Source organism: Leucopleurus acutus, assembly GCF_964270905.1.
Source record: "Leucopleurus acutus genome assembly, chromosome: 4".
Classification (NCBI taxonomy): Eukaryota; Metazoa; Chordata; class Mammalia; order Artiodactyla; family Delphinidae; genus Leucopleurus; species Leucopleurus acutus.
In genome coordinates, this window is record NC_139146.1 from 107,994,713 (window position 1) to 108,011,382 (window position 16,670).

At 36.7% G+C, this 16,670-nt stretch overlaps 1 protein-coding gene and 1 long non-coding RNA gene across 2 annotated transcripts in view; one reads left to right on the forward strand and one right to left on the reverse strand.

Moving 5' to 3' along the window:
• Nucleotides 1–16,670, forward strand: part of LOC309961476 — a 205,909-nt gene that overhangs the window by 134,591 nt on the left and 54,648 nt on the right. The gene's annotated exons all lie outside the window — the stretch shown is intronic.
• ADAMTS3 (ADAM metallopeptidase with thrombospondin type 1 motif 3) overlaps nt 1–16,670 on the reverse strand; it is a gene marked incomplete at its 3' end in the record, with an annotated part of 287,161 nt that overhangs the window by 4,412 nt on the left and 266,079 nt on the right. Inside the window, exons 16-21 of the mRNA XM_082838783.1 lie at nt 16,227–16,307; nt 14,286–14,449; nt 8,735–8,900; nt 6,015–6,147; nt 2,026–2,233; nt 207–324 (exon numbers count right to left, since the gene is read on the reverse strand). Coding sequence (XP_082694909.1) covers nt 207–324; nt 2,026–2,233; nt 6,015–6,147; nt 8,735–8,900; nt 14,286–14,449; nt 16,227–16,307 — 870 coding nt within the window. The remainder of the gene's footprint in view (nt 1–206; nt 325–2,025; nt 2,234–6,014; nt 6,148–8,734; nt 8,901–14,285; nt 14,450–16,226; nt 16,308–16,670) is intronic.

The window sequence follows — 16,670 nt, forward strand, 5'->3', positions numbered from 1 at the left end:
GCGGTTATGATAACTAAATGGAGGGGACATTGCCGCAGACACCCATCTTAAAGAACTCTATTAAGCTAATATCTCAAGGGTGTTTTCCTTTAGTCATTTTTCAGTAAGCAAATGGAAATTCCAGAGCTTGCCCAGAAAGGAAGTTCTGCTTTTTGAGGCTCAAAAACCATGATCAGAACAGTGAAATCAATCAGTGTCACACCTACCATTACAGGGAGGCAGCTGACAGGCTCGGACAGACTCAGGCTTTTCACCATCGCAGTGGTCACCCGCCCTGCAGAGGACCTGCCTCACCTCTGTCCCTTCGCCGCAGGTTACTGAACACTACAGAAACAAAGGCTGTGATTATAGACGTTTATTCCACCAGGACTGTCTTTCTTCCTTTCCCCATGTGCACACTCAGACACACACATGCACACACGAGCACACACGCATACACAGCTCTGGAGTTCTTTCTCTACGGCCCAGTGTTACAGTGACTTGGGAGACAGAGAATCCTAGCTTTACCCTGGGAGCATTGTTCTTTCTCTGAAAGCTTCAGAGAATTGCTGTAGGACTAAATGAAGGCAAAGGAGACAATGTATATAAAACAGTTATGCCTGGCATATAGTAAGCATTTGATGCCATACAAGTCATTGTTATAATGTTACTCCTTCTGTAGTTCCTAAAAGCAGTAGTGGAGCCCGTTTTCAGAGAGCCTGTCACAGATTGAGCTTCCCATTCTCTCACCTTCCTTACAAATGGTGAATTGACTGACATGCTATGTTGGTTAACTAAACCTCTTTGGAGCTACTATTACTCTTTTCCCACAAATTCATTTCTTTAAGGAATGGGCTAACTGCTCTAAAACTAAGCCCAGAAGCAGCCGTGCTATTGATCTAGGTAGGAGCTGTAGAGGAGGGATGCTTGTTCCAGGACTCTGAGGGGAACGAGACATGAGTTATCCTTAAGGTCCTGTGCAGGTCACTTTCATTTGCCTGTTCCTTCCCTCCTGGGCCTGCTCTCCACTCCCTCCTTTGTCCTCTGTCTACTTTTTGCTGCCCTTTCCTCCGATCCACTCTACTATCGCCCCCTGATTCTTCATTTGGAGTTTTTAGATATATCAAAGAACTGTGGTTAATACGGGCAATGAGACACTGATTGAGCCAGTCACCAAGCAGACGTCATTTGGACAGGCACCGACTGGGCGCTGGGGAAGCAAAGCACCTGGTTTCTTGAGAAATGCATGGACTAGTGGCAAGCACAGGCTCAAAGACAGGAGTTACAGTACACTGCTGTGATCAGCAAGCCACTGGAAGGCCTCTTTGCCTTTGGAATGTGGAGGAAGGACTGCCGGGAAGGGCAGCCCTGGAAGGTGGTATTTTGGACCATGGAGCTGAGCCTTGATGGATGAGCGGCAGATGGTCACATAGGAGCAGGGGGAGGGGCAAGCCAGCCAAAAGGGAGGAGGCTCAGACCAGCATGGTCTTTGAAACAGTAAACAGTTTACTCAAACTGGGACAAAGAGTTAGAATAAAGGAAGATGAACAAAGAAGAGTTATCATGGGATTTATTGTGGTTGTCATTTTGCAATGTATACAAATATCCAAACATTAAGTTGTACACCTGACTCTAAGGTAACGTTACATCAAGTACACTTCAACAAAAAGAAAAAAAAGAAGCGTTTGTGTGGTGTCAAATGGGGCAGGGCCCTGCATTCAAGGTCAGGGGTTTGGAATGTATCCAGGAGGAAAGTGCAGTTCAGAAAAAGTACCGGACATCAGATCAGTTACTTTTCGGAGGCCTCTGTGTCACAAGACATCCAAACGTGGTTTGCCCCCATCAACTAATCTTTCATGCAAACACTGTTTTAACCTGTGAGTTTTTCCTAATACCTACAGATGCGTAATGCTTCCAAAATATGTGACCGTTTTGCAATTCACACAAAGCCTACCTGATACGGAAGCCAAATTAAAATATACTTCACGTCCTTACCCCTCCCCCCCCACCGCCCCCCGCCAACACACACAGAATTCGCACACCCACCTCGTTCCAGGGCCCCGTTTTCCACTGGGCCGGGCAGGGCACTCTGTTACAAGGCCGGCGGCTCTCTGGACGGCCCCCCACGCAGTACTTGCTGTGCACCGAGCGGTTGGTGCCATCGTGGGACGGCTGGAGGCAGCGCACGGCGCGGAGCTGATAGCCGGAACTACCGCAGGTTTTGGTGCAGTGCTCCCATTCTTCTGCCGCCCAGCTGAGGATGGGGGTTAAGACTGAACTTGGCAACCGGGTTGCGTGGTGTGCCCCTCCCTGCACCGCAAGCCTAGCTCTTTCTGCCCTCTGAATGACGTGCCCCCGCCCCACGGGGCAGGTTCAGAAAGACGGGCACATCAAACAAAAAGTCTGAAAACTTTCTAACAGTCATAGGCGGGGCACATCTATTTGTTATGCCCTAGTATTCTGTCTCCCAGTGACTCTGAAACAACCTTCTCTTTTCCAAAAGGATCATCCTCAGAGGGTTTCTGAAACTCATCTTAAAGTTGTCCCCTTAGGTTCAGGCATGATGGTAGTTTCCCAAAATAGCACCAACTCATAAAGAAGATGTGGCACATATATCCAATGGAATATTACTCAGCCATAAAAAATGAAATAATGCCATTTACAGCAGCACGAATGGACCTAGAGATTATCATACTAAGTGAAGGAAGTCAGACAAAGACAATTATCATGCTATCACTTATATGTGGAATCTAAAAATATGCTAAAAATGAACTTATTTACAAAACAGAAATGGATTCACACACATAGAAAACAAACTTATGGTTACCAAAGGGGAAAGGGGGTGGAGGAGTGATAAATTAAGAGTTTGGGATCAGCAGATACAAGCTGCTATATATAAAAGAGATAATCAACAAGAACCCCACTATATAGCACAGGGAACTCTGCTCAATATTTTGTAATAACCTATAAGGGAAAAGAATCTGAAAAAGAACATATATATATATATATAAAACTGAATCACTTTGCTGTCTACCTGAAAGTAACACAACATTGTAAATCAACTATACTTCAATAAAAATAAAATAGAAACCAACTCATTATAATAAATAATTATAAAATTATAAAAACCAACTCATTAGAATAAATACAACCAACTAATTCTCAGCCATATTGCCTCACGGTGTTAAATATCTGAAAGGAAATTTAAAAAGGCTCCATCTGATGCCTGCTATGACAAGGTGGTTTGGCTGCTGCTGCTTTTTCATTACCTCATGAGTTTACTCATGTTTGAATACTCTAAATGAGATTACAGTTCCATCTCTATGCTTGTTGCTGTGAAGGCTACCTGACATATCCATCACGTTTGGAAAATTCAGTTCTTCATATAGGCCCTTATTGGACCTGATGAAAAGGTAAAGGTTGTATGCATCTGGGCCTGAGCAGAAACTGCTTCCACGAATATACCTGACAGAAATATTTCCAAGGAATTTATTTTCAAAAAGATATCCTATGGGACATTCCCAAATTCCATGTCCAAATTCGATGTCAGTGCCCCAGCCCTCTCCAAATTAGCTATGGATACAATATGACAGACAGTTCGTCATTGCATATGTCCCAAAGGGTTGTCACCATTGATTCCAACTAGGTAATCAATCTGTTAGTATGTAATGGAGGCATTCTATTTATCCTTTCCAAAGTTACTTTCCCTGTGCAATTTTTTTTTCTTTTTGTATGTATGGAGCACCAAAATATAAACAGGTTAAAACCTTGGCAGTCTTTGCTATTCAGAGTTTAAGACTGCCATAGGTTTTCAACTGGCAGTAGAATGAATTGTGGCAACTAAGAAATTTTACTCAATTTTGAAGGCTTCCACTGTGACTCTCACTTAAAGATAGGTGTTAACATGAGGAGTATATACTTCATAGTCATAGATACTTTTTGTTACCTTATTCCCTCCTGAAATTCCCAGAATGACAATAAAAAAATACATAAAATGGCATACACTCGTAAAGTGTTCAGCATGATGGTTTGATTTACATATATTGTGAGATGACTACCACAACAGGTTTAGTTACATCCATCATCTCATATAGATGCAAAGAAAGAAAAGAAAAAACAATTCTCCTTGTGGTGAGAACTCTCAGGATCTACTGTCTCCATAACATTCCTATGTATCATACAGAAGTTTAATGCTGCATTCTATACACATGTGAACAGCCAATGTTCACCAGACATAGAAAGTCTCTAATGCAAATGCTGAACGAAGGGAAAAAAGAAATAGAAGAAGTAATGCGCAAAAAAGCAAATAATCTTTAAGAGCCTAAGAAAGATAAACCAATATATTACATCTTTGAAATAAGAATCAAATGTCTGGAAAACAGAACATCTGATAAACAAAACAGCACTTGGATGTTAAAACTCTCTTGGATGTTAATGACATAATAGCAAAAATGGAAAAATTCAGCAGGAAGAACAGTAAATACCAGTTGAGAAAAGAAAGGAAAAGAATTAGATCTGTCTAGAAACCCTAACTACAAATTTCCCAGAAAGAATATTGAAAATCATAGGGGAAACTTTTCAAAGAAAAAATAAAAGAAAATTTCCCAGAGGTAAAAGATATTAGTTTTGTGTTTTAAAATGTCTACAAATATACAGCACAAGAGATGAGAAAAAATGAGCACAAAGGCAGTTTATCACTATGAAATTTCAAGATACTAGGAACAAAATGATCCTACAAACTTTGAAAGACAGAAAAAAAAAAAAGAGGTCACATAGAAATAATTGAGAATTAGAATAGCAAATGACTTTTCAAGAGCATAACTGGAGTCTAGAAAATAATGGAGCAAGTTTATAAATTCTGAGAAAAATATATTATAGGTTGGAATGGTATACATACATGTGTGTCCAAATGATCAAGAGTAAGAGTAGAAGAAAGACTTCTTATATACCCTTATACTTTAACCTATTATATACTTTTCTTAGGTGTATAGAAGCTTAATTCTTATATAAAATTTTTCCTTTGTATATAGTTTTTTCATGAAACGACTGAAAGATATGCCCTACCAGAATGAATGAATACTCTAAAAGATAAGAAAAAGAATGCAGAAAACAGGAGGTCCAATACAAGAGACATGCAGTAGGAATCCCTTGGAGGATGGTAAAAAGAAGCCCCAGGAAGGAAGCTGTGTAGAAGCTCAGGCAGGAGCTAGAACACAGAGAACTCTCTGGGACATGTCTCTAAGAAGACACAAGCACAGGATACTTGAGTGCGTAGCATTTAGAGGAGAAGAGTTTGGGGATGAATTAGTGAAAAGTAGTAGAAAATGATACATAAAAATCAAGACATTCACTAACTCTAGGAGAAACAGAGTTTAGTAAGAAAAGAAACATAAGCAGAGCATGCTAAGTGACTCGACTCTCAAGAGAGACACATGTTGTTAGAATAATATGAACTCTGAATATCAGTATCAGTATTGATACACACACACACACACACACACACACACACAAATGAATTTATATATAAAACAGAAAGAGACTCACAGACATAGAAAACAAACTCAAACTTATGGTTACCAAAGGGGAAAGAGAGGGAAGGAGGGATAAATTAAGAGTATGGGATTAACAGATACAAATTACTATACATAAAATAGAAAAGCAACAAAGATTTACTGTATAGCACAGGGAACTACTGATACATTCAATATCTTGTAATAAGCTATAACGTAAGATAATCTAAAAAAAACATAACTGAATCACTTTGCTGTACACCTGAGACTAACACAATATTGTAAGTCAACTATATTTCAATAAAAAAAGAGAAGAATAAATAAAAGCAGTTATTTCTGAGAAGCAGAGATATGGGAAAAAAACCCACAGGACTACAGCTTTATATAATTCCTGTGAAATGATCTGAGCATTGTAACCAGGTATATGCATTAGCTTTGACTAAAAATTAATTTAAAACTAAAAAGAGCTAAAGACATTTAAATCCTTCTTATTTTGTCCTCAGTATATGATAGTTAAACACTTACAGGGGGTGTGTACACTCTTGAATATTGCACGTTCTTCTAATAGGTTTTGGCTTTTTGCTGGCCTCACAGAAGCTACGATGAACCATTTTATTATCACTTTTCCTACGGCATCCATATTTAGTGTACTGGAAACCTGGTAAGAGAAATATATTTCTTTGGATTTAATCACTTATTCATTCCATCATACATTTGATCATTCACTCATTCATTCATTTATCAAATATTTATTGAGTCGTAAGTCAGGCACTGTTCTAGGTGCTGAAGTTTCAGAAGCATATTAGTTAAATAAAAATTAAATAAACAAAAATCCTTTATCTTTAATAAATATTACAAAGTATTAACTAGCAACTGCATGCTTGTTAACAAACTAGACCCTGATAAACAGTCTCCTGTGAGAGTCAGATATGAAAACTATGGCGACAATACCCAGTGACATAGGCTTCTACAGAAAAGACATATAGAAAATTGTAGGTCTCTTTGAATGGCTTTTCCCAACAGATGGGAAAGGATCTGTTCTTAAAAGCCTTGAATGTCAGACAGATGTTTGGACTTTATCCAGGGAGTTACTGAAGGTCTCCACAAGCACTGACTTAGACGTTTAAAAAAATATATGTGTATGTATTTTTTAATTTTGAAAAATTTCAAATCTACAAAAAACGTGTAAGGAAAGCACAATGAACATGTTACATGCCTTGCATCTAGATTAACTTTGTGTTACCATGTCACCATATTTGATATATATTTATATATATAAATTAATTATAATATATAATACACATACTATATATACATTTATATATAAAATGTTGCTGAACCATTTGAGAGTAAGTTGCTGACATCCTGATTCTTCACTTCCAAATACCTCAGCTCATAACACGCACATTCTCTTACATAACCACAATATAACCTTAAAATCAGAATATTTAACACAAATATAATACTATTATCTAGTATAAAGATGATATTCAAAATTTATCAATTGTCCCTAGAATGTTCTTTATAGAAATGCTTTTCCAATCAATGATCATGCACTGCATTTAGTTTTCACAGAATTAGTTAGGAATAGTTTCTGAGCCTCTTTTTGTCTTTTAATATTTTTGAAATGTATAAGCCAGCTGTTTTATAAAATGTCCCACAATTTGGGTTTCTTTGTCAACTAATGATTAGATTCATTCAGGTTTTCACTTCGGGCAAGAATATTACATAAACTATGTTGTGTCAAATATCATATATTAACGCATATATGTGGAATCTAGAAAATGGTACAGATGAACCGGTTTGCAAGGCAGAAAGAGAGACACAGACGTAGAGAACAAACATACGGACACCAAGGGGGGAAAGGGGTGGGTGAACTGGGAGACTGGGATTGACATATATACACTAACACGTATAAAACAGATAACTAATGAGAACCTGCTGTATAGCACAGGGAACTCTACTTCACTTCGCTGTACAGCAGAAACTAACACAACATTGTAAAACAACTATACCCCTGTAAAAAAAAGAATTACGTTGTGTCTTTAGGGTAACACATTAGGAGACTGAAGGATCTGAATCAGGGAAATAGTATAATTCTACTCAAATTCATTCATTCATTCATTCTTCCATTCAAGAAAGATTACCCTGGAAATAAACGAAGAGAAGAAAATCAAATTTAGTTGGCTAGTTAAGAGACCTTTGCAATAATCTTCCCTTCCAAAGTTGTGAAGGAAACCCGGTGAGGGAGGAATAGATCTGGTAGATAACAAAAAAGTGTATCTGATAAGTCTTGTGACCAAGTAGATGTTGACAATACAACAGAAGGGAGGATCCAAATTATATAAGCATCTTGTGATGAATAAATTGTCATTTAAAATAATTATCTAAAAACATTTTATGTCCCCTCTGGAGAAAAAAAAAACTTTAAAAATACATCCTTGAATTTAAAATTATGAAATATTTACCCAGGCATTCCCTATACAAACAACAAAATAATTTCTTGTTCTCAATTATTCAGTATCATTGTGAGAGAATTCTGTCTAGGCCAGTTCCATTCTGGAGCATTTGTTGTTCTGAGCTAGAGGAATGGATGATGGCAGAGATTGAGAAACTCTGAGAACAGCTTAATGGATCTACTCTAGGGAGAGCAGAGAGGCGGCAGAATGCAGTACAAACACGTATGAAGAAGCCAGACTACCTCCCTGGGTTTGTATCTCATGGCCCCAGGCAAATTACTGATCTTCCCTGTGCTTCAGTTTCCCTATCAGTACGACAGAGGTAATAATAGTACTGACCTCATAGAGCCATTGTGAGCATTCATCATTAGTATGTAAAATGGTATCTGGTACATAGTGCAACTAAGAGCTCTTTCATTACTAACGCTGAAAAGAAATGCATAGGTATGGAAAGTAAAAGTGGAAAAGGAAAAAGGCAAGAACCAGAGGACACTGAATTTGGGAGAGTCTGGAAAAGAGTAAAGTGACTAAGGGTAACACTACATGGATATGAGACAAGGAGGAAAGGCAAGGGGATTTTAAGAAGGCCTACCACTGTTATGAATGGATTCCTATCCTTTGTAGATCCTGAGATTTCAGTCAAAATGCTTTGTATTATTCAGTTTTGGTTATAGTTGGTGTTTCTCAGATTGTGGCCTCAATTAGAGATAATCCTTAAGGCAGAAGGAAGAAGATTGGCTTTTATATGAATTACATTTTAATATAATAAATGTGTTCAACTGTTACCTCCACCACAGGGTTTGGAACACTGAGACCAGCTCTTCAATGCCCACTCAAAAGTATCTAATTCTTCCTGGATGACATTGTTGTTGTTGATTGTAGGTGCAGAGTCCTCATGGATGATGTACTTATATGTCAGGCTAGAGCGCGTATCATTCTCTTGAGGTATAATCTAACATACACATGAAATAGATATGTAAATCACCTGAGAGAGTATTAAATTTGAATGAAAAAATTACAAATATTTCAGAATGTGTATCTTATTAAAGTTGGAAGACGTTCAAGTAGCTTCTAAAAATAGAATGTTTTTCTATCACTAAAGTACAGGTATGCCCTGTTTAAGAAAAAAAAAAAGCAAATATATAAAATATCTTGGCATTAAAAAGTAAAAAAAAAAATCCACCGAGGAGTAAGAAAAAAATTTGTATTATAAAAATAATAACCTTACAATAAAATTCACCACAAATTTCCTCAAGTTATATATCTCCTGAGTGTACTTAAAAATTATTGTTTGAAAGACTGTTTTGTTATGATAATAAAGATAATAATGTTCCATCCAGAAAATATAGACATCATGGAAAAATATAAAGAAAATAAAAATCATCCATAATTCCAGTAAACCAGAGAAAACTAAAGTCACTTTTATTATTTTGGAATATAGCCTCAAGATATCTGCATATTATCTGTGTGTGTGTGTGTGTGTGTGTGTGTGTGTGTACACACATACATACTTTTCTGGTCTTATTTCACTTAATGTGTCACACACATTTCCCAAGACAGTAAATATTCTTTGAAGACATACTTTTAAATGTCAGCATAGTGTTTAATCCTAGTGTGCGTTATTTAATCATATAAATGAATATTTATATTTTATCCCCAGTTTTGTGATGATTTCTGATTCTCTTTAGTATGCTAAAGGGTACAAACACTTTTTTATAGTTCTCATAATAGACTAGTGAATGGCCCTTCAGAATAGTTAGAACAATTATTACTTTCATGATGAAAGTATATGACAATGCCCCCATTCAGCACTGCATATTATATCACTTTCCTCTTTGTTAACCGAATGGGCAAAAGATTGTTGTCTTAATTGTTATTTATTTGATAAATAGTAAAGTTTAATGGTCACTTGTATTTTGCCCACTATGTGTTGCATGCTCATGTTAGGTCCTCTTTTTTTTATTGCTATACATACCTTTTTTTCCTAAATAATCTATGCAATAGGAGTATTAATCCTTTTTATAAGAAATTTTGCAAACATATTCTGTTTTTTATTTGATTTTTAGTTCATTAGCAAAGCACTCTTTTTTAAAAAAATAGTTTTTAATGACTTTCATGTAGCTTTTATAGGATTATATCAATTACACAAAAGGAGAAACATGTGCAGTTCATTAGTGTTTTAAACTAAACTTTTAGAAACAGCTTTTGTTTGATACTAAATCCGCTAGGATGAAGGATTTGGTTATCTGGGTTCTCTTTTTTCCCCCTTAGTCTTTGTTTTTAAAACAGTATTAAAAATTGAGCATCAATCCCTATATTGGCCCTTATATGTGGCCAGATGTCTAAGCTTTCAACCCCAGATGGCCTAGCTGCCATGCTCTGGGGCTCCGAATCTGGGGTTCCAGTCTTTCAGAGAGGAAAAGAAAGGCCATGATGACAGAGCACAGCTTGTCCATAACCCCTGTCCTAGCTACACATTTCCTTCTTATATCGCCAGCCCACATGGCTCCCTGGGGTCACACTAATATCACTGGCAAAGACTTAAGGCAGGGCTCTGAGGCCAGACACCTGTGCTCCTGGAAAAGAACGCTCTGTCATTACATACGAGTAAAACAGAGCTTCTGATCTCCAATCATTCAAACTTAAAATAATCTAAATAAAAGTTTGATTAATGTATATTTTCCTATAAAGTTATCTAACCTAAGGAAGAGAATGAGAGTCTAGAAATAAGCCCACTTAAATTTGGACAATTAATTTCTGACACAGATGAAAAGGCAATTTAATGGAGAAAGGACAGTTTTTTCAACAAATGGTGCTGGACACTGTGGTGGCTTAAAAAATGTGTCCACAAGTCTTTTGACACTTTCCCTCTCAATAAATGGAGCTTAATTCTTCTCCCCTTCAGTGGGGGGCTGGACTCAGTGACTTACTTCTAGTAAATAGCAGCAGACATGAAAGGATGTCACTTCTAAGATTAGGTTAAGACTGACTTTTGTCTTGGTTGCACTCTCTCACTTTCTCAGTCACTTGAATCACTCACTGTTGGAAGCCAGCTGTCATGTGGACAGGACACTTAAGCAGCCAGTGGGCTCATGTAGTAAGGAACAGAAGCCTGCCAACCACCATGTGAAGAAGCTTGGGAGCAATCTTCCCAGGCCTTTCAACAACCATGTGACTGAGCTGGGAACTAAAAAGATTCTCTGCGCTGGAGCCTTGAGGTGACTGCCGCCAGAGCTGAGAGCATCCTCATGAGATTCCCTGAGCCAGAACCAGCCAGGTAATAAGCTACTACCAGACACCTGACCCAGAGAAACTATGAGATAATAATGTTGCTTGTGTTCAGCCACCAAGTCTGGGGTAATCTGTTATGCAACAATAGATAATATGGACACCCATATGCAAAACTAAGAACCTAACCTAGACAAAATGTATATAAAAATTAGCTTAAATGGTTCATAAATTTAAATGATTAAAATGTAAAACTTACCAAAAAAGGAAAATATTTTGACCTTGGATTCGGCAAAAAAAAAAAAAATCTTATATAATAAGAAAGTCTTGATCCATAAAAGGAAAAATTGATAAATTGGACTTCAATAAAGTTAAAATGTTTTCTTTGTGAAAGACACTACTAAGAGAAGGAAAAGAAACTACAGAGTAGAAGAAAATATTTGAAAGCCACATTTCACAGAGGACTTATATATTGAGTGTATATAAAGAACTCTGAAAACTTAAAAAGAAAAAAGCAACCTACTTTAACAATGGGCAAAAGATTTGAACAGACACTTTATCAATGAGAAATAATTTTCAAATTTAAAAAAAGACTTAGAACTGAGTGGGAAGATTTGATTTTAGATTAGTATAATATTTTTACAGGGAATCCAATAAATACTGGTATACAGAATCTAACAATATTCAAATTAAGTTGAAGGCTTCTGCTTTCGTCCATGAGGAAGTAATAGAGTTGCCTTCCTGATATTGAAAACAATAAAACTGGATAGATATTTGAGGGAATTTTTTCTGCAATAAATAACATGGCAAAGGACAATGATCCCTGTGAGAAGAGTAACATGCCAGGCGGGTTGACAGGGCCAGGTCTGGACCCTGGTACTGGGAGCTGGAGCCCAAGCCAAGACAGCAGTCTCACTGAACTGAGGAGGGTGGAGTTCTGGAACTTTCAGGGCAGGGCACTAAAGAAAAGGGGGCTTTATGGAGGGTGGTCTAGAAAGCTGCATGGGTCTGAGACTGAGGGCTGGTCCGTGCATGCCCAGGCCAAGACACCATGACATCTGTGAATGAATGGCTGCTGCAGGGCTGAGAGCAGGACAGAGATACCTGAGGACAGGCAGGGCTGAGGGCCCTAGGTGTTCTTACGGCCTCCTTAACACTTCAGGTATTCAGTTAAGGCACCAGAAAGCCATGCCATAAAAATAAGAACAAATTTGAAATACACCAGCCCTAAGAAAGGATAAACCAAGCCTCAAAGGATTAGTGGGAATGGACAATAAATTAACTACCAGACAGAATAAAACCTAGTGCTTTTAAGGAAGGCAACATAAACCAAATGCCCTACAACTTATCATCTATACTGCTCAGTGTACAATAAAAAAGTGTAAGAAGTATGAAAATGTGAACCATAATCAAGAAAAAAAAAAGCAGCCCATAGAAGCAGACAGTATGAAATCTCAGGACTTAGAGGAAAAGTTGGACATAATGAGTGAAAATACATGGACATCTCAGCAGAGAAATGAAAATTATAAAAAAAGAAAAAAGAACTGAATGGAAATTCTAGAAAACAAAAGTACACCATCTGACATGTAAACTTTACTGGATGGGCTCAATGACAGATTGGAGACCACATAAGACAGTCAGTGAACTTGAACACAGTTCAACAGAAATTATCCAATTTGAAGAACAGAGAAAAGACAAAGACTACAAAAGGATTGAACAAAGTCTAAGACACTTGTGGAACAATTTCAACTGGTTTAACATACATGTAAATGAGTCCCAGGAATAGAAAAGAAAGAGATGGGGAAAAAAACATAAACTTGAAGACATAATGGAAAATTTAACTCAATTTGGTGAAAAACATCAACCTACAGAGCCAAGATGCTTGGTGAACCCCAAGCCAGATACATACAAAGAACATCACAAACTAAGCATGCCGCAGACAAACTACGAAACAAACCAAACCAAAACAAAAAGGAGAAAATTGTAAAATGCAGCCAGAGAAAACTGACACATTAAATGCACAGCAGCAACCTAAATGAGGTTGACTTCTCATCATAAATAACAGCTTCAAGAAGACAAATGCTACATGAATGAGTCAAAGACAGCTCCTGTATATTGGGCCCTAGGTTGCTTATTTATTCACAGCAAGTTGAGACCCACCCATTAGCTCTAAAGCCAGCTGGCACCAAACTCAGATTTTCATATATCCAGTTGTTTTAAATGTAGCCCAAAAAAGTAGATTTCTAGCCATCTGGAGCCTGCTTGCTTTGCACCCCAAATCCACTAATTATAAATAAGACTTTGTGGCCATCAGGACCCCAAGCTGCTGCTGCTACCTTTTGGAATTCTCAGACCCAGAGTCTCCGCGCTGTGCTGCTGAGTGACATCACCTAGACACATAAACCCCCTCTCGAGTTCCCCTTCCCTCACGAGTTACCTTGCCCTTGTCTCCCTCCTGATGGTGGCCCCATAAGCAAACCTGCTAAGGTACCATCCAAACAATATATGTGGGTGCTACTGCCACCTCATGGTCATATCTATTTCCTAGATCAGCCCCCAAATTCCTGGAACTCCCTACAACAACAGAAAAACATCTTTAAAGTGCTGAGAGAGAGAAAAAAACAAAACAAAAACTAGCCACTCCCAATTTTATATCTAGTGAAGATATCCTTTAAGAATGAAGGTGAAATAAAGATGTTTTCAGAGAATTGAAAGCTAAGAGAATAATTTGCTAGCATGCATACCCGCACCACGAGAAATGCTAAGGGAAGTTCTTTATATTGAAGGTAAATGATACTAGATGGAAAATCAGATTTACAGAGAAAAACGAAGAGCATCAGAGATGGTAAATATGTGGCTAAATATAAAAATCTATTTTTTCTCTTCTTGTCTTTAAAAATAACTGATTACTAAAATCAAAAATCATAATACTGTATTATTTGGTTTATAACATATATATAATAAAATATATGACAAAACTGCCCAAAGAATAAAGAGGGGAGGATACATGGAATTATAAAAAACAAGCAAGGTAAACATGTTGTGAGATAAATTAATTATAAAAATGTAAACTAAACCAACTACATAGTGAGCCTGTAATGCCACATACCAAGACAATAACAGGATCATGTAAAGGTCCATCGGTGTGAAGAGTTTCAATGTCATCTTCAATGTTATAATCCCATTCCACGCCAAGATCTATGAAGGTCTTCGACTTGGCTTCCTCCCCTTTGCCATTTAAAATGTAGTGGCCTGTAGCCTGATTCTTAATTGCTGAAGGATGAAAAATGAGTAACTGGCATACATTTTATTTTATCATATTACAGCTTTGAAGATCCATATTAAGTCTATCCCCTTCTATAAATGAAGGACCGTGTTTATGAGCACCAAAGCAATCAAAATGAGTGTTACTTCTGATACGACTCCTACTTCATTCACTAGGCATTCAAAATTCTCAAGAAGCATTCCTAACCAGTTAAAAACAGTGGCAAGATGGTTACATAAGAAATAAAAATTAACAAATATTCCCATTTGAAAACACTGCCGAAGGGGTCAACAGTTTCTAACCCATTCATCATATACATTTCCTCAGGAAGGTGGAAATATTTTTAAAATAATGGCTATTTCCACAACAATTAATACAAAAGATTTATGCTAGGACAGAATATAACACAATGTCTTTTTTTTTTTACTGTGTATCTCTTTCAAGTTAAGGCAAAATATTATAGGTACTCAAAATAGTTGAACTAATTTTTAGGCCAACAAACAATTAGTCCTTATGACTATAAAATTCTAAGGTCACATTACCAACTTATATGACCAGGAAAAGCTCTTTACTGGTGATAGAATTTGTAATATACTATAGATTTACTATGCCTTATAAAATAAAATGCTTTCTCTAATGGATAAAAAATAAGAAACAGGATTTTAAAGTTTGGAGGTACATCGGCATTTAATGATGTTAGGAAATAAAATTTCAGAAGTTGCTACCACTACCGAAAATGTGCAGAAAACATGAGTAATTTTAGTTAAATGCATTTATTCTCCTTGAAATTTTTAAACTAGTCTAATTTTTCCAAGGAGAATAATCTGAATTCTAGAATCAAAAGTAGGGAATTTCAGTTACTGGAGAAAGAAATACAGCTAGACAGCAGAGACTATTTTGGAATCTAGTAGTGAATATACTTTAAATACCAAAAAGAAAAAAATTCTACGAAACACCATAAAACAATCCCTTTTTTAAGTTACATAAGTTTAGAAAAGTAATTTACTATAAATTTTCATAGGTTTGACAGATGTGTCAGTTTCAGAAATCTTCTTAGTGCTTTTATAGCTCAAGGAATATGTGAAAGCTATGTTTACATTTGTACATTCACTCTGAATACAAACCCCTTTAGAGTGACATTTCTATGTGATCCTCTCATAAAGGAGGAAAAGAATCTTCTTTTAGAAATTATAAACAGGATAATTTGCAGATAATAAACAGAAAACATGCAGAAAATGAATCTGCATGTGCCAGTCAGAAACTGGACACATAACAGATATCAGGAAAATTTTTATTGGACTAGTAAAATCCAGATGTGGTTGCTTTTCAGTCAAAGAACTTAAAATGCGCTAAAAGAAGAGGCATGCAGTATGGCACCAACCAAAATATCAGAACTAATTTGTCAACATAAATATGGCAAATTTTTCTGATATTATTCTTAATTTAGTGCATTTTATTAACATTTATTTTTCTCATCTCCTAATACAGAGCAAAAATGCATAACAAATTCAAACCTGTGAAATTATTTTTTTCCCTCATGTCATGATGAACCAACCCAGGTTTCACCAAAAGTTAAAACTCTAGTTTTGAATATTTCTTATTTTAGAGAAAGAATAGTTGGGAGAAATGACCAACAAAAATCACATAATAATACATTTACATATAATTTTGAATTTTATGTGTATATATAGAGATACATACATATGTATCTCTATATATTATTTCTTTGACATTTCTATGTTTTCAGTGCATGTTAAAGCAGAGCCAGCAGACAGAAACACTTACCAAGAATATGAGGAGAAGCCTCGTCTTCTTGGATTAACACATGTCTAGCACCAGGGGGTATATCAAACATCTTAAGGTACCCTTTGCATGTGTAGTAAATATTGGAGGGAGCAAAGAAGAAAACAAAAGCAACAACCATGGTTAGTCAGGCATTACATTCTAACTGCTCCTGTGTGCAGAAGAGGGCATCCATAAACCGAAAGAAGCAGTTTCAGAAATTAATTTCAAAGCATTGGTAGCTTTTGTGACATCTGGCGTAAGATCAGAGGAATCTTTTTTTTAATTAAGTTGAGGGAAAAAAATTAATCTAGTTTCTAACCCATTAGTCACTTATTTTGTGCTGACCTACAAATTGTATCAACAATAATTCAGGCAAATACTATACTCCCCTGTGTCCCTCCGATGTGATTTTAGTTTTCTAAACCATCCTTTTGAATAGGGGTC